The 23,295-nt window shown below is 41.7% G+C and overlaps 2 protein-coding genes across 10 annotated transcripts in view; one reads left to right on the top strand and one right to left on the bottom strand.

The window, feature by feature from the left end:
- FEZ1 (fasciculation and elongation protein zeta 1) overlaps positions 1 to 15,177 on the top strand; it is a 49,038-nt gene extending 33,861 nt beyond the window's left edge. The window contains exons 4-10 of one of the 4 annotated variants that reach the window (XM_063436755.1): positions 5,843 to 5,929; positions 7,281 to 7,449; positions 10,195 to 10,469; positions 10,758 to 10,838; positions 13,253 to 13,328; positions 13,516 to 13,581; positions 14,820 to 15,177. In XM_063436755.1, coding sequence (XP_063292825.1) covers positions 5,843 to 5,929; positions 7,281 to 7,449; positions 10,195 to 10,469; positions 10,758 to 10,838; positions 13,253 to 13,328; positions 13,516 to 13,581; positions 14,820 to 14,836 — 771 coding nt within the window. In that variant the 3' untranslated portion in view covers positions 14,837 to 15,177. The remainder of the gene's footprint in view (positions 1 to 5,842; positions 5,930 to 7,280; positions 7,450 to 10,194; positions 10,470 to 10,757; positions 10,839 to 13,252; positions 13,329 to 13,515; positions 13,582 to 14,819) is intronic. The other 3 variants (XM_063436757.1, XM_063436758.1, XM_063436756.1) reach the window with 3 other exon arrangements.
- Positions 15,178 to 21,917: 6,740 nt separating this feature from the next.
- Positions 21,918 to 23,295, bottom strand: part of PKNOX2 (PBX/knotted 1 homeobox 2) — a 327,238-nt gene continuing 325,860 nt past the window's right edge. For all 6 annotated transcript variants that reach the window (XM_063436753.1, XM_063436752.1, XM_063436748.1 and 3 more), the window contains one exon: positions 21,918 to 23,109. In XM_063436753.1, the coding sequence (XP_063292823.1) occupies positions 22,889 to 23,109 (221 nt within the window). In that variant the 3' untranslated portion in view covers positions 21,918 to 22,888. The remainder of the gene's footprint in view (positions 23,110 to 23,295) is intronic.

A 23,295-nucleotide genomic window follows, 5' to 3' on the forward strand; every position in this document is an offset into this window, starting at 1 on the left:
GCGTTTATAGAATTAAGGAACACAGTGCGGCTATCAGATAATAAAGGAACACAGTGCGGCTATCAGAGAATAAAGGAACACAGTGCGGCTATCAGAGAATAAAGGAACACAGTGCAGCTATCAGATAATAAAGGAACACAGTGCGTTTATAGAATTAAGGAACACAGTGCGGCTATCAGATAATAAAGGAACACAGTGCGGCTATCAGATAATAAAGGAACACAGTGCGGCTATCAGATAATAAAGGAACACAGTGCGGCTATCAGAGAATAAAGGAACACAGTGCGGCTATCAGATAATAAAGGAACACAGTGTGGCTATCAGAGAATAAAGGAACAAAGTGCGGCTATCAGAGAATAAAGGAACACAGTGCGGCTATCAGAGAATAAAGGAACACAGTGCGGCTATCAGATAATAAAGGAACACAGTGCAGCTATCAGAGAATAAAGGAACACAGTGCGGCTATCAGATAATAAAGGAACACAGTGCGGCTATCAGATAATAAAGGAACACAGTGCGTTTATAGAATTAAGGAACACAGTGCGTTTATAGAATTAAGGAACACAGTGCGGCTATCAGATAATAAAGGAACACAGTGCGGCTATCAGAGAATAAAGGAACACAGTGCGGCTATCAGAGAATAAAGGAACACAGTGCGGCTATCAGATAATAAAGGAACACAGTGCGGCTATCAGAGGATAAAGGAACACAGTGCGGTTATCAGAGAATAAAGGAACACAGTGCGTTTATACAATAAAGGAACACAGTGCGGCTATCAGAGAATAAAGGAACACAGTGCGGTTATAGAATAAAGGAACACAGTGCGGCTATCAGATAATAAAGGAACACAGTGCGTTTATAGAATTAAGGAACACAGTGCGGCTATCAGACAATAAAGGAACACAGTGCGTTTATAGAATTAAGGAACACAGTGCAGCTATCAGAGAATAAAGGAACACAGTGCGGCTATCAGATAATAAAGGAACACAGTGCGGCTATCAGATAATAAAGGAACACAGTGCGTTTATAGAATTAAGGAACACAGTGCGTTTATAGAATTAAGGAACACAGTGCGGCTATCAGATAATAAAGGAACACAGTGCGGCTATCAGAGAATAAAGGAACACAGTGCGGCTATCAGATAATAAAGGAACACAGTGCGGCTATCAGAGAATAAAGGAACACAGTGCGGCTATCAGAGAATAAAGGAACACAGTGCGGCTATCAGATAATAAAGGAACACAGTGCGTTTATAGAATTAAGGAACACAGTGCGGCTATCAGATAATAAAGGAACACAGTGCAGCTATCAGATAATAAAGGAACACAGTGCGTTTATAGAATTAAGGAACACAGTGCGGCTATCAGATAATAAAGGAACACAGTGCGGCTATCAGATAATAAAGGAACACAGTGCGGCTATCAGATAATAAAGGAACACAGTGCGGCTATCAGAGAATAAAGGAACACAGTGCGGCTATCAGATAATAAAGGAACACAGTGCGGCTATCAGAGAATAAAGGAACAAAGTGCGGCTATCAGAGAATAAAGGAACACAGTGCGGCTATCAGAGAATAAAGGAACACAGTGCGGCTATCAGATAATAAAGGAACACAGTGCAGCTATCAGAGAATAAAGGAACACAGTGCGGCTATCAGATAATAAAGGAACACAGTGCGGCTATCAGATAATAAAGGAACACAGTGCGTTTATAGAATTAAGGAACACAGTGCGTTTATAGAATTAAGGAACACAGTGCGGCTATCAGATAATAAAGGAACACAGTGCGGCTATCAGAGAATAAAGGAACACAGTGCGGCTATCAGAGAATAAAGGAACACAGTGCAGCTATCAGATAATAAAGGAACACAGTGCGTTTATAGAATTAAGGAACACAGTGCGGCTATCAGATAATAAAGGAACACAGTGCGGCTATCAGATAATAAAGGAACACAGTGCGGCTATCAGATAATAAAGGAACACAGTGCGGCTATCAGAGAATAAAGGAACACAGTGCGGCTATCAGATAATAAAGGAACACAGTGTGGCTATCAGAGAATAAAGGAACAAAGTGCGGCTATCAGAGAATAAAGGAACACAGTGCGGCTATCAGAGAATAAAGGAACACAGTGCGGCTATCAGATAATAAAGGAACACAGTGCAGCTATCAGAGAATAAAGGAACACAGTGCGGCTATCAGATAATAAAGGAACACAGTGCGGCTATCAGATAATAAAGGAACACAGTGCGTTTATAGAATTAAGGAACACAGTGCGTTTATAGAATTAAGGAACACAGTGCGGCTATCAGATAATAAAGGAACACAGTGCGGCTATCAGAGAATAAAGGAACACAGTGCGGCTATCAGAGAATAAAGGAACACAGTGCGGCTATCAGATAATAAAGGAACACAGTGCGGCTATCAGAGAATAAAGGAACACAGTGCGGCTATCAGATAATAAAGGAACACAGTGCGGCTATCAGATAATAAAGGAACACAGTGCGTTTATAGAATTAAGGAACACAGTGCGGCTATCAGATAATAAAGGAACACAGTGCGGCTATCAGATAATAAAGGAACACAGTGCGGCTATCAGAGAATAAAGGAACACAGTGCGGCTATCAGAGAATAAAGGAACACAGTGCGGCTATCAGATAATAAAGGAACACAGTGCGGCTATCAGATAATAAAGGAACACAGTGCGGCTATCAGAGAATAAAGGAACACAGTGCGGCTATCAGATAATAAAGGAACACAGTGCGGCTATCAGAGTATAAAGGAACACAGTGCGGCTATCAGATAATAAAGGAACACAGTGCGGCTATCAGAGAATAAAGGAACACAGTGCAGCTATCGGAGAATAAAGGAACACAGTGCAGCTATCGGAGAATAAAGGAACACAGTGCGGCTATCAGATAATAAAGGAACACAGTGCGGCTATCAGAGAATAAAGGAACACAGTGCGGCTATCAGAGAATAAAGGAACACAGTGTGGCTATCAGAGAATAAAGGAACACAGTGTGGCTATCAGAGAATAAAGGAACACAGTGCGGCTATCAGAGAATAAAGGAACACAGTGCGGCTATCAGAGAATAAAGGAACACAGTGCGGCTATCAGAGAATAAAGGAACACAGTGCGGCTATCAGAGTATAAAGGAACACAGTGCGGCTATCAGAGAATAAAGGAACACAGTGCGTTTATACAATAAAGGAACACAGTGCGGCTATCAGAGAATAAAGGAACACAGTGCGGTTATAGAATAAAGGAACACAGTGCGGCTATCAGATAATAAAGGAACACAGTGCGTTTATAGAATTAAGGAACACAGTGCGGCTATCAGACAATAAAGGAACACAGTGCGTTTATAGAATTAAGGAACACAGTGCAGCTATCAGAGAATAAAGGAACACAGTGCGGCTATCAGATAATAAAGGAACACAGTGCGGCTATCAGATAATAAAGGAACACAGTGCGTTTATAGAATTAAGGAACACAGTGCGTTTATAGAATTAAGGAACACAGTGCGGCTATCAGATAATAAAGGAACACAGTGCGGCTATCAGAGAATAAAGGAACACAGTGCGGCTATCAGATAATAAAGGAACACAGTGCGTTTATAGAATTAAGGAACACAGTGCGGCTGTGCAACAAAGATAATTCTACCCCCCTAATGTTTTGGGGGGGAAAGCACTACAGGAGAGAAGGTCTCCTGAGCTGTGATCATTGCAGTCTGGTCTGGCGGAAGAGATACTCAGAGACCCCAGTCGAGCTTCGGCGACAGGGTCTCAAGTGCTCCAGTTTCTCTGATAGAAGCAAAAATGCTGACCTGTTGGACGTACACCGTCTGAGTACGGGAGCTCTGTCACGCTCTGAAATCAATATTTCTGTTTTACATCTTTGGTTAACCATGAACACTGCATGTCGGCTATTCAGGTGTATGAAATTCACTTGCTTTGTGCTGAAATAGTTAACTCCATTGATGGTTGCTCATCTGTTACTCTTGCGTTGAAAGAGTTAATAGTATTCATTGCTGCCTGTTCGTCCTGGCACTCCCTGTAAAATGCTGAATGGACTGGTTGCGTTTTCAGGAAGTGCTTTCCTTGTGAGGTCTAATGGGATTTAATGAGTGGTGTGCCAGGATGAATGGATGGCTAAAAGCAGGATGCTAGCTCGGTAATGCTGACCTTGCAGACAGACATTACTGGAATCCCAGACCCTGAACGCGTTGGGAAAAGCTGAGGAAATATTGTAATGGTAGGGAATTTACTGCTTGTCCCACACAATTCATAGTGTTCACAAATCTCTTGCTGCACCCAGTTCTACAAGAAATGGGGGGCAGATTATCGGCACAGTATTCCAGGGCTCTGAGCTGCAGGAAGTTGCTTTCGGCTTATACAGCTTTCTGCTCCCGGAAACGAATGTAGAGACCGTCTGTGCTTTCTGTGAGCTATATCCATGGAAACTGCACAGAGGAAATCAAGGTCACGAGTTTAACTACAGATGGCTGGCTAGGAATGTATATGGAGAATTACAGCAGGCAGGAATTGTTAATGCGCCTGTAGCCATTGCTACCCAGTACTAGGTGGGTTTGTTTATGCGTTTGTAGCCATTGCTAATCCGGCACTGGGTGTATTTGCTCATGCGCTTGTAGCCATTGCTAACCCAGCACTAGGTTGGTTTGTTCATGCGCTTGTAGCCATTGCAAGCCCAGCACTAGGTTGGTTTGTTCATGTGCTGCTGGCTTCTCTATAGGCAGCCCGACTATGCTTATTTTGTGTATTATCCCTGCAGGTGTTTACCAGTGACCATAGGGTCACTTGTGAACCTTCATTCACACATTGCCTCCCCATCACATGTTGCCTCCCTTCCTCCCCTCATCACACGTTGCCTCCCCTCATCACACGTTGCCTCCCCTCATCACACGTTGCCTCCCTGCCTCCCCTCATCACACGTTGCCTCCCCTCATCACATGTTGCCTCCCTTACTCCCCTCATCACACGTTGCCTCCCCTCATCACACGTTGCCTCCCTGCCTCCCCTCATCACACGTTGCCTCCCCTCATCATCACACTTTACCTACCCTGATCACAAGTTGCCTCCCCTCTTTCACACGCTGCCTCCCCTCTTTCACACGCTGACTCCCTGCCACATATATGTTCTCTGTATCTGAATCCAGCCATGTGACTCTAGATTTGTTGCTTGCTTTGCTATATTTTTATATTTTTTTATACATTTTTCTTACTCTATATATTCTATAATCAGACAAAAAGAGATCTGTTGATCTGTAGATGGTTTCCCTTGGGATTAGTCTGTGTTGAATTGCATTGCTTTCCCATGGACAGTGTATGAGCTGTGTATTGTTCATGTACTGTCTACCTGTGTGGAAGTAAATATATCTTGGAAACAATGGCATCCGTGTTATATGAAACTGGAGCAAATCTAGGCAACATGAAACAGGTGCGCACAATATTAGTGCTGACTAACTGAATATAAAAACATGACATAAAACAGTTTTTTACAGGAAATCCCATGTCATGTGGATGTCTTTCTGAACCAAAAACTGGATGTGACTGTAAAACCAGGAGGGTCATGGAGAAACTGCCCCTCCCCGAGGAGCAGCCGCCCTAGCTAAACTTGATAGATTTGGTTTTAAGAAATACGACTAGTTCCCAATAGATGTCAATAGAATGCTGCTATCACATGTTGCATCGTTATTGGAGCATGACGTACTGATAGCGTCATTCTATGTTGTTTGCTATATACACAGACTTATCAGGACCGCACGGGCTAAGATGTGATATTATTTATATGATATGTGTAATAATATTTATTTTCCTTCTAGTTTCATGAAAAAGAGGAAGAGGAGCTGAATGAGAAAAGCGAAGTTGATTCTGGGATTAACGAGGAGCCTTTACTCACCGCCGATCAGGTGTGGCCTAACTGCCCATCCTACTCAGTAATACCCACATTATATGTCTCCAGTAACGTGTGCCCATCCCACTCAGTAATACCCACATTAAATGTCTCCAGTAACATGTGCCCATCCCGCTCAGTAATACCCACGTTATATGTCTCCAGTAACATGTGCCCATCCCGCTCAGTAATACCCACGTTGTATGTCTCCAGTAACATGTGCCCATCCCGCTCAGTAATACCCACGTTATATGTCTCCAGTAACGTGTGCCCATCCCGCTCAGTAATACCCACGTTGTATGTCTCCAGTAACGTGTGCCCATCCCACTCAGTAATACCCACATTATATGTCTCCAGTAACATGTGCCCATCCCGCTCAGTAATACCCACGTTATATGTCTCCAGTAACGTGTGCCCATCCCGCTCAGTAATACCCACATTATATGTCTCCAGTAACGTGTGCCCATCCCGCTCAGTAATACCCACGTTATATGTCTCCAGTAACGTGTGCCCATCCTACTCAGTAATACCCACGTTATATGTCTCCAGTAACGTGTGCCCATCCCGCTCAGTAATACCCACATTATATGTCTCCAGTAACGTGTGCCCATCCCGCTCAGTAATACCCACATTATATGTCTCCAGTAACATGTGCCCATCCCGCTCAGTAATACCCACGTTATATGTCTCCAGTAACGTGTGCCCATCCCGCTCAGTAATACCCACATTATATGTCTCCAGTAACGTGTGCCCATCCCACTCAGTAATACCCACATTATATGTCTCCAGTAAAGTGTGCCCATCCAGCTCAGTAATACCCACATTATATGTCTCCAGTAACATGTGCCCATCCCGCTCAGTAATACCCACATTATATGTCTCCAGTAACGCGTGCCCATCCCACTCAGTAATACCCACATTATATGTCTCCAGTAAAGTGTGCCCATCCAGCTCAGTAATACCCACATTATATATCTCCAGTAACGTGTGCCCATCCCACTCAGTAATACCCACATTAAATGTCTCCAGTAACGCGTTCCCATCCCACTCAGTAATACCCACATTATATGTCTCCAGTAAAGTGTGCCCATCCAGCTCAGTAATACCCACATTATATGTCTCCAGTAACATGTGTCCATCCCGCTCAGTAATACCCACATTATATGTCTCCTCCAGTAACGTGTGCCCATTCCGCTCAGTAATACCCACATTATATATGTCTCTAGTAATGTGTTCCCACCCCGCTCAGTAATACCCACATTATTTGTCTCCAGTAATGTATGCCAATCCTGCTCTGTAATACCCACATTATATGTCTCCAGTAACGTGTGCCCATCCTGCTCTGTCATACCCACATTATGTGTCAGCAGGTTATTGAAGAAATCGAGGAGATGATGCAGAATTCTCCAGACCCAGAGGAGGAAGCAGAGGATGAAGACCAGGAAGCTGCCGATATATCAGTTCATTCTGATACTGTCCTCCTACAGGAGATGCAGGCTCTCAGCCAGACATTTAATAACAATTGGTCCACAGAAGGTAAGCGAGGCACAGTTTTTCAGCCACAGAGACAGAATTATATCTAAAAGGGACACTATGCATCATGATGGTGCCAGGAATACTCATACCCTAATGTAAGTAGTTTGACTTTTACCTGGGGTCTACCAAGCACTGCTTCCCACCTCCACTACAGCCATCAAAGAGCCAGACGCTCTCTGTATAAGCCCAGTACGAATGTGCAGGGCTTAGCTCTTTGGATGAGAGGTGATCAGCTAATGAGGTAGCCCTGACTGCAGGAGAATGAACGGGGAGCTTCTGGCTCTCTGAAAGCTGCATTGGAAGTGGGGAGCAACGCCCAGCAGAAGTCAAAGTGCACGGTGTAATGGTTTCGGTGCTTGTAGTTTTTCCTGTAACATTCGGCATGCTGCTAAAAGCCAAAATCTACCATAATCTTTTTAAATCACTGCTCTTAGGGGTTTTCTTCTAAACTGGTGCACAATTAGGCAAACAATAGTGGTGCTTTTACACTTGTTTCTCCAAAATGTTTTTCTGTTTAAGCTAAATTATATTCCAGTCTAATATTTCCTTGATGTAGATTCTGCTAACTCCACTGGCTTTATCTATTACAAAATACAAAGAAGTATCTCACTTCAGCAAGGTGCTAATTGCTCCCTTCGTTGCTGCTCGTCCATGCAAAATTCTCATCATTAAATCTGCCATCATTTTATTATTTTACCCCAGAGGACGGTTTCGGTAATTGTAATGGATAATGCAAAATACCAGATAGGAACGGGCGTCCACAAATGGGTGAATTATTGATTTTTATCCATGCTTTTTTTTTCATAAAATACATGGCTTTTTGGCCATCAAGGTTTTCATCATAAATAATCGGTGTGTACTTTATGGGTGAAAAGCATTATTAAAGATTGATACTGTCATGGAAGCACGTTCCTATCTGGAATTTTGCATTATCCGTTGCAATTACCAAAACCGTCCTTTGGGGTAAAATAATAAAATGATGGCAGATTGAATGATGAGAATGTATAAACAGTAGATCTTTAAAAATAAAACACCCGATTTTATAGTTTTATGAGAATATGTTGTGCCCACTAGGTTGTTCTCTCATCTCTGGCTGTAATTCTACATCTTAATATAATATTCTTTAGTGCCTGCTCGGCTGTCAGTCATAATTTTTCACAGCCTCCTCAAGCTGTATACTTGTACTTGTTTGCAAAAAAACAAACGTGTAATGCACACACTAAAGAAGGGGGAATACTTCCTGCAGTGTGTTGAATAAAGGGAGGGCCAATGCCTAAAGACAGCAAATGGAAACAAATAAATATCCAGACACACCTGATGTTTCTTCTAAAAGGCAGTCTTAAAAAGTTGAAAAAAGAAATGGGAGACAATGTTTCGACTCCTCTCTGAGACGTGATAAAGGCTCAGAGAAAAGCCGAAACGTTGTCTCCACTTCATTATTAATTTTTTTTTTTAAAAACTGAATTTCAGAAGAAACCTCACGTGTGCCTGGATATTTCTTTTGTTTTCCTCCAGCTGTGTAGACCTGTAGAAGGACTCTGCAAATGTTTGTTTTTTGAAGAGTTGGCATCGTATGTGCTCTTATAGTCTAGCAGATAAAATGTGTTTGGACCCTGTGCGTCATGATATGAGTCTGCCACCTCTGCCAAGATCTGTGTACTGCTTGTGAGGCTTGTAAAATCCATAAATACGTATGAAGGAAGCTAGTTCCTGAATCCAAGTCTGACAAACACTGGCGCAGGGCCAAAATGTTGTCAGGCCTCCACGTTCTGAGGGTGGATTGCGTTTGTTGTCACGCGTCAGAGCTGTGGAGTCCTACAATAGATTGGATTCAGTAAATGTGAAAGCATCGTATGATCAATATTGATCTCATTATTCAGATTTTTTTTTCCAAAGAAACAATATGAGCGTTTCTAATAACGCAGCTTTCAGCACAGTGAAATTAGCCTCTTAGCCAGGATCCAGCAGGTAATCTCACATCCATAAATATATTTCTAGATTTTCATGCATTAAACCCCAGCACAAAATAAGAGTAATTTTAACAAGTTACTTTTCATTAAAGAAACATCAAAACGGCAAAACCACTGCAGCCCTGTAGTGGTTATGGTGTCAGGGCTATCCTTGTGACTCCCATTGTAAGTAGTCAAACTGCTTCATCCTAAAATAGTTTGACTACTTTAAATGGGAGGGTAGGGGGGCCATCCGGGCACTCCTTGTACCATAACCACTATAATGTGTTGCAGTGGTTATGGTGCATTCAGTGCTCATTTGTTTACAGTTTGAATGGACACTAGCAGCTATTTACCATTACCAATAACACACAAGTACTAAACATATGGCTGTTTTTTTACATATACCAATTACAATAAATACATAGAATGCCACAACCTATCAAATAAGTAATTTAAACTTTATCCGGAAGCCTTTTCATTTCCATAATATTTTTGGTGAAGTTTTATGAAGCTGTTTACAGCTCCAGTCCTAGCAGACAGCTCCATGAGGTCATGTCCCTCTGCCCCACCTAATGAATGAGTAATACATTTATATTCGGCATCGAGGAAAAGTAAAGAAAATTAAATAAACATATGTAAATATATTTAACGTTTGGTAGCTATGTAATGTTAGAATTACACTTTTTGTAAAAGGAAAGAAACATTCTTGAAACTGCTGCCTCTTCTCCCATGACCCCCTTTTTGTCTTGACATATTATCCAGTAAATTGACTAAGATGACTGTGTGTGTCCAGCAGGTTTGCAGCACATGACCAGTATGGAACTGGCGGAGTTACTGGAGCGGGTGGAACGGGCGATATGCGAGTATTCGGAGGAACTGGTGCAGCAGTTGGCGAGACGGGATGAGCTGGAGTTTGAGAAGGAGGTGAAGAATTCTTTCATCACAGCCCTGATTGAGGTGCAGAACAAACAGAAAGAACAAAGGGAACTGCAGAAAAAGAGACGGAAAGAGAAGGGGATGAGCCTACAGAGTAACCGCACAGAAAGAAATGGGCAGATGCCAATGAAGGTATATGTTGGTATAAGACTGCCAGTTGGTTTCTTGTGTGCCACGGGCATGCTGCAAGACTGTCCTTGCTGTACAATTGTCCTTCGTCTTGGCATGAGCGGTTGGATTTTGGGACTGAGCTTCGAGGCATTGGGGCTTGATATATACTATTAATAATGCGTGTGTTGTATATTTACTAATTTGTATGTGACTGCTTGTGACTGTGAGCTCCCAGCTTTTACATCTTTCCAGCTCTGATCTGAATAATACGATTTACATCCTAATAACAATACTCTGTTTTTCCCTCAGCGTTTCAGCATGGAGGGGATCAGTAACATTCTACAGACCGGGATCAGACAGACGTTTGGGAATTCTGGGAGTGAGAAACAAGTAAGGAATCCCCGAACAAACAAACGCATTGATTATTCATTACCAAAAGCAGGATTCTTTGAAAATGTGTCTAATTCAGACTTTGTCCTGTCTAGTTTAATCTTGCATTTTAACCATCCAGATTTCGGAGGGGTAGTCCCAATTCTCTGTCCCACCACGCTGAATTTGTTCCCTGGTGGCCTGCTTTTGGTACCAGACAACTGTCCTCAAACAGTGTAGTTTGAGCACATCGTCAGATGCCCTCGTGCTGCATTCTGAGTGGGTCTGCCCCTTCTCGGTATGCCAATGTTGAGGGGTTTAGTACAGATCCCAGTCTAGAATGAAACAAATCCCGGATAAGTTTATTGCAGGTCCCAGCCTAGTTTAATACAGATCCTGGCCTAGTTTAATACAGATCCTGGCCTAGTTTAATACAGATCCTGGCCTAGTTTAATACAGATCCTGGCCTAGTTTAATACAAATTTCGGTCTAGTTTAAAGGACCACTCTAGGCACCCAGACCACTTCAGCTTAATGAAGTGGTCTGGGTGCCAGGTCCCTCTAGGATTAACCCTTTTTATTATAAACATAGCAGTTTCAGAGAAACTGCTATGTTTATAACTGCTATGTTTATAAATGGGTTAAGCCTTCCCCCAAATCCTCTAGTGGCTGTCTCATTGACAGCCGCTAGAGGCGCTTGCGTGATTCTCACTGTGAAAATCACAGTGAGAGCACGCAAGCGTCCATAGGAAAGCATTGATAATGCTTTCCTATGAGACCGGCTGAATGCGCGCGCAGCTGCATTTGTTCTGGTGAGTATGATCAGTCTCTGCAGGCTTTTTGTAGTGAACACTGACTTTTCAGATAAAAGGGAGAGCATTGTGATTGGCTGTGATAATCACTTCTGATGATGTCAGCCAATGAGGCAGATTAGGAGCAGAGCCAGCACCAGCAGACTGGAAAAAAGGTAAAGGTAGATTTTACTATATGTAGGAGGGCAGGGGGGGTTAGATGGTGTTTTTAACACAATAGGATTAGGAATACATGTTTGTGTTCCTGACTCTATAGTGATCGTTTAAGAACAATAAGAATGTGTATTTCTCTGCCTGAAGATGTGGTTTTATCAAAGTCTATACAGATGTTTAAACTGCAATTGGATAAATAATTGCAAAAACATAATATTCAAGGATACAATTTTTAAATTGTGGAGTAACAGCTTCTTGATCTGAGGAGAGATCTGACTGTCATTCTAGGGTCAAGAAGTACTCCTCCCCCCCCCCCCCCCATTTTTTCTACACAAACACACACACACTCTGCATCATATACACACCCTGCATTCATACGCACACTGCATTATATACACACACACACACACACACACACTGCATTTATTATATACACACACACTGCATTATATACACACACACACTGCATTTATTATATACACACACACTGCATTCATACAAACACACACTGCATTATATACACACACTCTGCATTCATTATATACACACTCTACACACACACACTGCATTCATACAAACACACACTGCATTATATACACACACACTCTGCATTCATTATATACACACACTACACAAACACACACACTGCATTCATTATATACACACACACTGCATTATATACACACACACTCTGCATTCATTATATACACACACACTACACAAACACACACACTGCGTTCATTATATACACACACTACACAAACACACTGCATTCATTATATACACACACTGTAAATAAATATTCAATTAATGTAATTTTATTGGGATCTATTTTTATTTAGAAGTTTACCAGTAGCTGCTGCATTTCTTATACTCGAGTCAATACGTTTTCCCAGTTTTTTGTGCTAAAATTAGGGGCCTCAGCTTATATTCGGGTCAACTTATACTTGAGTATATATGGTATTTCACTATGTAGATCCGTTTTTAGTCCATGACAATTTCTGTATTTTCTGTCTGACTGATGGCTCATAGATTGATCAATTTTAGGATTAGCATTGTCGTTTCTGCTTCGTTCATCTATTTTTTACCGCCATAATTACCAATTTGTTTGTTTCTAGGGGCCACATCGTGTTTGCACCCTTTCTTTAACGGTGTGTTAGCCTATATCTTCACTTGGCGCAGTTTCTGGGTTCACAGTCAGATTGATAGATGGTGATTTGAAACCAATTCAATAACACTGACCATAGAGATAAAATAATATGTGTCTTGTGACCTTTTAAGGCCTGCATCCTTTTCTTTTACCCCAGTGTGTGTTTTTATTATATAAATGTCACAGTTTGGTCGGAATTCACTTGTTATCTTATTTTTTTGTGAAACATGTTTGCGAATAATTTAGTTGCATAAATACATGTATTCGTTCCGTGTAACAGAAATAAATCTATTTGTTTTAAACTCGTGTCATTTCTTTTAGTATCTGAACACCGTCATTCCATACGAAAAGAAACCCAGCCCTCCCTCTGTTGAAGACCTGCAGATGCTGACAAACAGTAAGACTGCCACCCGGTGGCAACTTCTTTAACTGCCTGAGTAATGTGTAAATGAATCCTGGTACATTGGTATAAATATTTATTTAGAACTTCTATATTGCATGTCTCTAATGACCTGATTTACCTATAACTCCGTCAAGTTTGGAGAAAAATAAATGAACTGTCAATACAATGTATTTTTTTCCAGTTCTCTTTGCGATGAGGGAGGACAGTGAAAAGGTTCCTATGTTATTAACAGACTACATTTTAAAAGGTAACAATGTTCAAATGCTTTGTTTATTACAGAAAAAAAATCGCCTTAATTTCACCGTAAATTGGTATTTTTATGTAGAATAATTATCATATTAGCTGTAGTCACTGTAGACACTTAGTTACATAGTTGACCATAGTTGATTAATGAATTCAGATGTTTTTGGAAAGATAACAGTCTTATTGTTGGCTTTGTGAGACCATACGATTTTTTTTTGTCTACACATTAATTTTCTTGTCCATTAAAGGAGCACTATAGTCACCTAAATTACTTTAGCTAAATAAAGCAGTTTTAGTGTATAGATCGTTCCCCTGCAATTTCACTGCTCAATGAAAACTGGTTTCACTTTCAAACAGATGTAATTTACTTTAAATAATTGTATCTCAATCTCTAAATTGAACTTTAATCGCATACAGGAGGCTCTTGCAGGGTCTAGCAAGCTATTAACATAGCAGGGGATAAGAAAATCTTAATTAAACAGAACTTGCAATAAAGAAAGCCTAAATAGGGCTCTCTTTACAGGAAGTGTTTATGGAAGGCTGTGCAAGTCACATGCAGGGAGGTGTGACTAGGGTTCATAAACAAAGGGATTTAACTCCTAAATGGCAGAGGATTGAGCAGTGAGGCTGCAGGGGCATGTTCTATACACCAAAACTGCTTCATTAAGCTAAAGTTGTTCAGGTGACTATAGTGTCCCTTTAATTTGAGACATATGGAGGATCAGAGAAAGAAATGGAGAGATGACTGGGGGATAGAAAGAAATCGAGCAATATTGGATAAAAAGAGAAAGACATGCAGAGATTTTGGTGAGAGAGAAACTTGGAGAGATGGTGGGGAGGAGACAGAGATGGCTGGGGGAAGAGAGGGAGACACTTGGAGAGGTGGCGGGGGAAGAGAGAGGTGGTGGAGGGAGAGAGAGAGACACTTGGAGAGGTGATGGGGAGTAGAGAGAGATGTTGGGGAGAAGAGAGAGAGACACTTGGAGAGATGGTGGGGGGAGAGAGAGATGGCAGGGGGAACAAGGAAAGACATTGAAAGATGTTGGTGGAGAAGACAGGGAGATATTAAGAGATGGCGGAGAGAAAAAGGAGCCAGCAAGTAATTTTGTGGCTGAGGTATTAAGATTTTTACTTACTTCACTTAGGTTGTTCAGCCAGTTAACTCTGATATAGTGGAGCTCTTCCTGGTTTTTAAAATGTGCACCATGCACACAGTCTTCTTAATTATGTCTTTCTCCTCAGTGCTTTGTCCAACCTAATCCGTGCCATGGAGTCTGGACCCAGAGGGAGGATGTCACAGATCTGGGACTGCATGGTTTAACAAAGTATTTCCATATTTCAAACCACACATAGCATTAACCCAAACAGACGTGGGCCCCATTACCTACTCAACCTGTACTCACTCTCATCTTAGAGTATTCTTTAATCTGGAATTAAACCCACAATTCCTTGTGTTTACACACGTTTCTTGTGTCATGACAAAAGGATTCTCCCAGAATTGTCGCCATAAATAACTCCATCTAGATCATTGAACTGATAACATGATCCTAAACCTACAACATTATTTGTAGGAATGATTAGAAAAATACACCACCCCATGGAACATTGCACATTTATGGGGCAGGAAATTGCAGGAAAATGTGCAGCTTTTGGAAAAAAAAGGTTATTTTGAGCGATTACATCGTTTGCTTTGGTGGTCTGATTGTGCAAATGTTTATATGGAAAAGTAAAATACAAAGTGCTCTTTAAAAACATTTGCCAGTACAGTAGGCTGAGTGGCCCGTGATAGGGTGGAAAAAAAATGACTAGATTCTGCTAGTAGGAGAACCGATCATCCATCTTATGGCATTAGCGATGATCTCATCTCCTGCAGCATAGGAGCTGCTAACCTATAATTGTGCTTGTTCTCGTCTTTTACGCAAGGACTACTGGCCTCGCTCAGTATGTCTGTTACCCACACTCACTGGAAATACCTCTCTGTAGATAATATAAGTGGACCACCGCCCTTGAGAAGAAGGTCGCTATATTCACTACTCAATTAGCAAACTTTTCACCTAATTTATCTCTGTGTTTTCTCCTGTACATATATTACGTTCTAGAGAATGATTCCCTTATAGCCCACCCGACTCCTATTAATAAGCCCCCCAGCCCTGTAACGTCATGCAGAGTGTCAGTGAATGCGGAATGTCGGCGGTCAGACAGACCCACATTCTTCTGCCAAATAGCCTGCTTATCGGACAGTTACCTGGAAGTGTTTTTATTAATTAGTCATGTTTTGGCCGCTGCCCAATCGTTGTTTCTCCATTATTAACATAACGCAGCAATGAAGAGCGAATGCATTGGTCACGCCAGGCTCAGGGGTGGCTGTGTATATTGTAATGTATTAGAATGTGTCTTGATATGTATTATCTGAAATAAATCGGATGTAATATCTACCACATGTGTATTGTGTTATGTGTGTGTTTTTACTGGTTTACAGTTTTTAGTCTGTCTTTTAGTACATGTGTTTAATAAAAGTATTCAGCCGCCAACACTTTTCACGTTTCAGTCCACCAGCTGTTCAATATTTCCATTTCTTGGGGCACACATTTCTAGTGACCTGTTAGCTTCTTTGTATTTTATATATGGAATTGCCGACCTTTTTTTTTTTTTTTGGCTTATCACTAAGCCACATTGTATTAATGCTAGTTGGGTGTAACTCCTTAGTGACTGAGGCATTTTTGCTGTGTGTTTGTTCAGCCGTACGTTCTCAATAAGTGCCATCCACATATATTATATATTGTTTTTTAACCCCTTAAGGACCAAACTTCTGGAATAAAAAGGAATCATGACATGTCACACATGTCATGTGTCCTTAAGGGGTTAAAGGACAGGTATGGTTTTTATCTGATACATTATATACATAGCATAATATTATGAATAAATGAGAAAAAAATATTTAAAAAAAAATGTTTTCTTAGTTTTGCTTATAATAACGTCTTCAGACCTCAACAAAAAAAAAATAACAACTTCGTACATTAACGTTTTAGTTCAGATTGTTAAAATGCATCGTGCATCCAAAATTTGAATTGATTTTCAGAAGTTGTTGGACAAATTACATTTACATGAATTATGGTTTTGAGCGAAACCATTCGTCTGCTGAGTTGATAACATTGCAGTCACATAATAAAAAAAAAACGCTAAACAAAAGTGTATATTTATAGAAAATAGACCCCCGGAGTATTTAACTAAGAGCACAGCAGAGTGTGTGAAATTTAGAAAGTGAGAAGAATATAGGCTGATGTCAATCCAGAGGCCCCAAAACGCGCGAACAAGGTGCCCAGAATACCATAAAGACTGTCTCTGTAGAAAAACATACAATAGCAGCATACTATGAAAGCATGATTGGCAACATCCAGCGTCTGATTTGACTCCGGAATGATGCACGACTAGGCAATGTGAGGGTCGAGGACACATTGGTGTCACAAATTTTAAGCCATCTATATTTCCAGATGCTTCGGGGGCCCCATTATTGAAGGACTCGAGTCATGCGCTGCTCCAGCCACTTACAGAGATTTCCACCTAACTGTCAGAATTATTCACTAACGTGAGAATTCAAAGTGAATTTTAAATTTAAGGCAAAAGTAGCTGAATGGGGAAAAATGGCTAAATTAGAGAATTGTTTTTGGTTTGCCCTTAAATTTGGAATTCACTTTGAATTCTCACTTTAGCGAATAACCCTTTGTATCCAGAGCATGAGAGATGAAATGCGTGGGAGAGATTCAACACGTGGTACCCACTAACGTGTACTGTAAACTAGCTCACACCGCTTTCCTCCCCAACCTGTTCACAATGTAATCATACTAAATATCTTAGCTCCCGTTCATTTCGCGTCGCATATCGTTGGTATGATTAGACACCTCGGAACCATTTTAACAGTCTTCATATACGATCGGTCCTCCATGTGTTAAGTCACTAGTCCATTCCTTAAATAATTTGTATTAGAAAATCTCTCTCTAGCTCAGATCCTTTCCTCTCCAGCCCACACTCCTGCTCTGTATCTTGGTGTGTAGTTGGATTTTTAAGCTGACCACCAGGGGGAGCCAGAGTGGAATAAGATGAAGCATGCGCTGTGGAAATATAGAAAAATACATGGTAATTATATTCTGTTGAGTAGAATGCGTACATGACATACGAGTTAGCAGTAATAATAATAAAAACTGGACCGTATAATTTTTTTTTTACTGTTTAAAGTTAATAATGGATTTGCAGAAAACATGGCCTGTGTTACAGGCTCTGTAGTTTATAACTGTATATTTTACACTTCTCTTCCTCCACCACCTATTAATGTGTGGCTTCCTCTACCATATTACAAACGGAGCTATTGATCTTCCTACCAGCTGCCCTCCTCTAATTGGCTTCTCGTGAGTCTATCAATCATCGCACCCCATACCAGCTGCCCTCTTCTAACTGGCTACTGGTGGGGCTATTAATCATCATACTCCATACCGGCTACCCTCCTCTAACCAGCTAGTGGTGGGGCTATCAGTCATCGTATGTTAATACTTGTTGCCCTCCTCTAATCTGCAACTGGCTGGGGCCATCAATCATCGTACCCCATACTTGCTGCCCTCCTCTAATCCGCTACTGGTGTGGCTATCAACCATCATACTCCATACCGGATGCCCTCATCCAATCGGCTACTGGTGGGGGCTATCAATCATCGCACCTGATACTGGCTGTCCTCCTCCAATCCACTACTGGCAGAGCTATCAATTATCGCACCTCATACTTGAGGCCCTTCTCTAACCTGCAATCGGTGGGGCTATCAATCATCATACTCCATACTTGCTGCCCTCCTCTAACCGGCTAGCGGGGGGGTCTATCAATCATCGTACCCCGTACTTGCTGCTCTCCTCTAATCGGCTACTGGTTGGGGCTATCAATCATCGTACCCCGTACTTGCTGCCCTCCTCCAATCCACTACTGGTGTGGCTATCAATCATCATACTCCATACCGGATGCCCTCCTCCAATCCACTACTGGCAGGGCTATCAATCATCGCATCTCATACCTGAGGCCCTTCTCTAACCTGCAATTGTTGGGGCTATCAATCATCATACCCCATACCGGCTGACCTCCTCTAAGTGGAAGGAAGTGTAAAAACATGGAGAGCACAATATAGAGCCACAAAGGGCAGAGTATGTGGCATCATGCAATCCATCTCCTTCTCAGAATTAGAAACATAGAAACATTGAATGTGACGGCAGATAAGAACCATTTGGCCCATCGAGTCTGCCCAATTTTCTAAATACTTTCATTAGTCCCTGGCCTTATCTTATAGCCTTATGCTTATCCCATGCATTCTTAAACTCCTTCCTTGTATTAACATCTACCACTTCAGCTGGAAGCCTATTCCATGCATCCACTACCCTCTCAGTAAAGTAATACTTCCTGATATTATTTTTAAACCTTTGCCCCTCTAATTTAAGACTATGCCCTCTTGTTGTGGTAGTTTTTTCTTGTTTTATATATAGTCTCCTCCTTTACTGTGTTGATTCCCTTTATGTATTTAAATGTTTCGATCATATCCCCCCTGTCTAGTCTTTCCTCCAAGCTATAGTATAATTAGAAGCTAAACAGGGACTGGATAAGGTTAAGCTCTAATGTGGAGCATTAAAAGAGCAATCCAGATTCCCAAAGCACTTTGGTAACAGTGTATAACCCCTTTCTGACTTTATACCAGTGTGGATTTCATGAAAGATCTGCACCTCTATTCGGTTGTTAAGTTGCAGCCTCCAAGCTGTCAGACGAGTGGTAGGATACTCCTCCTGGCCGCTGTGTGCCCCAGCTCACTGACAGTGCTGTGATTGCTGCGCATGTTTCTAAGAGAAGCATTGGATTGACTGTGAGATCGGAGGAGAGGCTTAGCGGTAAGTTTTTTTAAAAACCCAAAATACTACACAACACTACAGCGCTATGAGAAAAGGTATTCATTTCTAATGCTGGAGTGTTCCTTTAATGACAATATTAGCTGTAAATCTGAAATAAGTCTTATTCCATTGCTGCTTACATGGCTTCTGTTAAATCATGTAATGCAACTCTTTGTTAATATGATACTCGTCTGTCCTACCAAATATAGCAGTCATTGCATCTACTTAAAGGAGAACTGTCACTTTCGAATAAAACATCACCTAGAACTTGTCTTAACCTTTTTCATATATATTCTCTGTTTTCTTTTACATTTATATTAAAGATTTAGCAAATTACCCAACAATCCAGTTCAGACAAGGCACAGCCAGGGCACCCAATGCTAATAAAGGAGGAGAAATAGTAACATTGTTTCATTTCTCCTCCTCTCTGTATGCTCTCTCTATGCTGACTGCCCGGTGTAAAGGGCAAAGCGTATTACAATGACTGACAGGGAGCTGAGATGGAGGTGGCTCTTTCTATACTGACTGCCAGGTGTAAAGGGCGGAGCTTATAACAATGATTGACAGGGAGCTGAGATGGAGGTGGCTCTCTCTATACTGACTGCCAGGTGTAAAGGGCGGAGCTTATAACAATGATTGACAGGGAGCTAAGATGGAGGTGGCTCTCTCTATACTGACTGCCAGGTGTAAAGGGCGGAGCTTATAACAATGATTGACAGGGAGCTAAGATGGAGGTGGCTCTCTCTAGGCTGACTGCCAGGTGTAAAGGGCGAAGCGTATTACAATGACTGACAGGGAGCTCAGATGGAGACCCCCGTTGCAGTATAGAGAGTTGTGTATTTCCACATTTAATTTTATTTCTCACACCTCACATATATAATATTTTATAAATAATAGTATCCTGGGAGTGACAGTTACCCTTTAATTACATTCAAGCTTAGACCCTAAAATGATTTAATAATTGCTAAAGTTTTAAATTAATGTTATACATATCTTCGTTTAGCAGTTATACATGAAATATGTCACAGACTGACACAGGGCCGGCCTTAGGGGTGTGCGAGCTGTGCGGCCGCACAGGGCGCCATGGTGCAGGGGGCGCCCTGCGGCCGCATAGCTCACACGGCATGTCTGTTAGCCGCAATGCTAACAAGACATTTGCCTTGGGCGGCATTTTCCAGGGGGCGGCAAAAAAAGCCGCCCCCAAATGCCCAAGGCAAATGTCTTGTTAGCCTTGCGGCTAACAGACATGCCTGGCTGCTGGGCGGGCGGGCGGCTGGCGAGGGAGCACTTCCTCTGAGCTGTATGCTCAGCTCCCTCGCGCGCCGCAGAGTGAGGCTGGGAGCCGGAATATGACGTCATATTCCGGCTCCCAGCCTCACTCTGCGGCGCGCGAGGGAGCTGAGCATACAGCTCAGAGGAAGTGCTCCCTCGCCAGCCGCCCGCCAGCGCCGCCCGACCGCCCAGCAGCCACTGGACCACCAGGGAGGAAGAACCCCCCCCCCAGCATTCCCAAAGGTAAGGAGGCTGGGGGGTCTAAATAAATGTTAAAAAATGTGTTAATGTGGGTGAGTGTGTGTGTCTGTTAGTGTATGTTAGTGTGTGTCTGTTAGTGTGTGTGTGAGTCTGTTAGTGTGTGTGTGAGTCTGTTAGTGTGTGTGTGTGTATGTTAGTGTGTGTGTGTATTTTAGTGTGTGTGTGTATTTTAGTGTGTGTGTGTGTATGTTAGTGTGTGTCTGTGTCTGTTAGTGTGTGTCTGTGAGTGTGTTTGTCTGTTAGTGAGTGTGTGTGTGGCTGTCTGCCTGTGTGTGTCTGTTTGGCTGTGTGTGTGTGTGTGAGACTGTCTGCGCGTGTGTGTGTGACTGTCTGCGCGTGTGTGTGTGACTGTCTGCGCGTGTGTGTGTGTGTGTGTGACTGTCTGCGCGTGTGTGTGTGTGTGACTGTCTGCGCGTGTGTGTGTGTGACTGTCTGCGCGCGTGTGTGTGACTGTCTGCGCGCGTGTGTGTGTGACTGTCTGCGCGTGTGTGTGACAGGGTGTGTGGGAAGGGGTAAGGAGTGGGGGAGGGGGGGACGGGAAGGGGGGGCGCTGTGAAGATTTTTTGCACAGGGCGCCCAAATGCCTAAGGCCGGCCCTGGACTGACATATCTGGGACCCAGCGGAGCTGCCGATGGAGATCTGATGCATGGTAGATTATAATTATATACATACATACACACATATTACACGAAACACGTACACATGCATGAGTGGTTTATAATCATCATACTCTGTTTATATGCAAATTTCATAAAACAGTTTACTTCTCAAAATAGATGAGTCTCATATTACATCATTTCCAGGATCGGGGGATGCAGTTTTCATAATTTTGCACACAAATATCTTAACTTCTGTATTGCTGGTAATTAACAACTTCCATTTCCTCTTCTATATATATATGTATATATATATACACACACAGAGATATATACATGGTGGATATAATATATGTGTATGGATATACATATATATATTATATATAAAATACACAAAACATTTCCGATGGTCTCCCATGCTCATGACTTTTTTTAAATATTAAAATCTATTTATTTATAGTTTGATACGATGGCCAGTCAGCATTTCAAGATATCTTGCCAAAAGTCTGTTAAAGAAACATGATAGATTCTTGTTGTTTCAAACTATTATATTTGAATCATTTCGGCCCAAAGAGTGTGTGAAATTGTCTCAAACAGATAGTATATCCCCTATTCAATATAAGTCTATGTGTGCGATAGTGTGTCTATATATACATATATCACATATACATGTATGTATACACACACAGACATTTCTAAAAATGGCATTCAAATAGCATTCAGTAACAATAAAGGAAAACACTTTTCCTAAAACACGTTAAGTTCCTAAAAAAAATAACAAAAATAACAAAAAAAACAAAACAAAACAAAAAACTTAATGGGCCACAATATGTGGCTCTGTAAACACATGTCCTTCACTTAAATAAAAGGAGCCCAGTTGCATTGTTCGTAATGTTGACCAATCCCTGCCGCTGTCAAGCAAACAAGCAGGTGATTCAAAGTGAAAATTTGCAGTTTCTTTTGAGTTTACGGAGCAGTTTGTGAAGTTTGTTCTTTACATAAAAGTTCCAGCATTGAAGTCCTGGTGGTTTAAATGTAAATTAATTAATATTCTTGTGGGAAAGGATAGATGATGCTGTTCACTTTTTGATGGTCATTCCCACCCGATACGAGGACACGTGTTCTTCCACCCAGAGCCTGGTTTCAACTCTCGATAGTTGGTTAGTCTTTTCATGTAGGAAGCAGAAACTAATAGAAGTGATAATCTGAGGCTTTCATCAAGTTAAACAGTGTCTCTAATGCACTTTGTCCTTTGAGAGGAACATATTGCTACTCCAGGGAGTCACTGTGTTCCAAGCCAAGCTCACTAACATTCGTTGTCTGCAATTCTTCACTGTCTTCTTCAAGATCATCCTCTTCCATCTCTTCTTCTTCATCATCATCATCTTCCTCTGTCCCGTCCAAAGAGTCATCGTGAACTCCCATTATGGCCTGCTGCATGGAGAGCGCCTCGGAGGACAGAGATTGCAAGCTGTCCATGTTGACAGAACCTGGAACACAAAACAAGCTTACCATCCAATACATACAGATATATCCAGGTCCCATTCTAAAGGAAGGGCTATACAGAATATTCTAATTGGCTAGAAGGAGTATCAGATTTTATACAGTGTAAACATAAATATTATCATATAACTAGTTATAATAAGTATTAGACTTTATACAGTATATTCAACATG

The sequence above is a fragment of the Pelobates fuscus genome, chromosome 11, assembly GCF_036172605.1.
Source record: "Pelobates fuscus isolate aPelFus1 chromosome 11, aPelFus1.pri, whole genome shotgun sequence".
Lineage (NCBI taxonomy): Eukaryota > Metazoa > Chordata > Amphibia > Anura > Pelobatidae > Pelobates > Pelobates fuscus.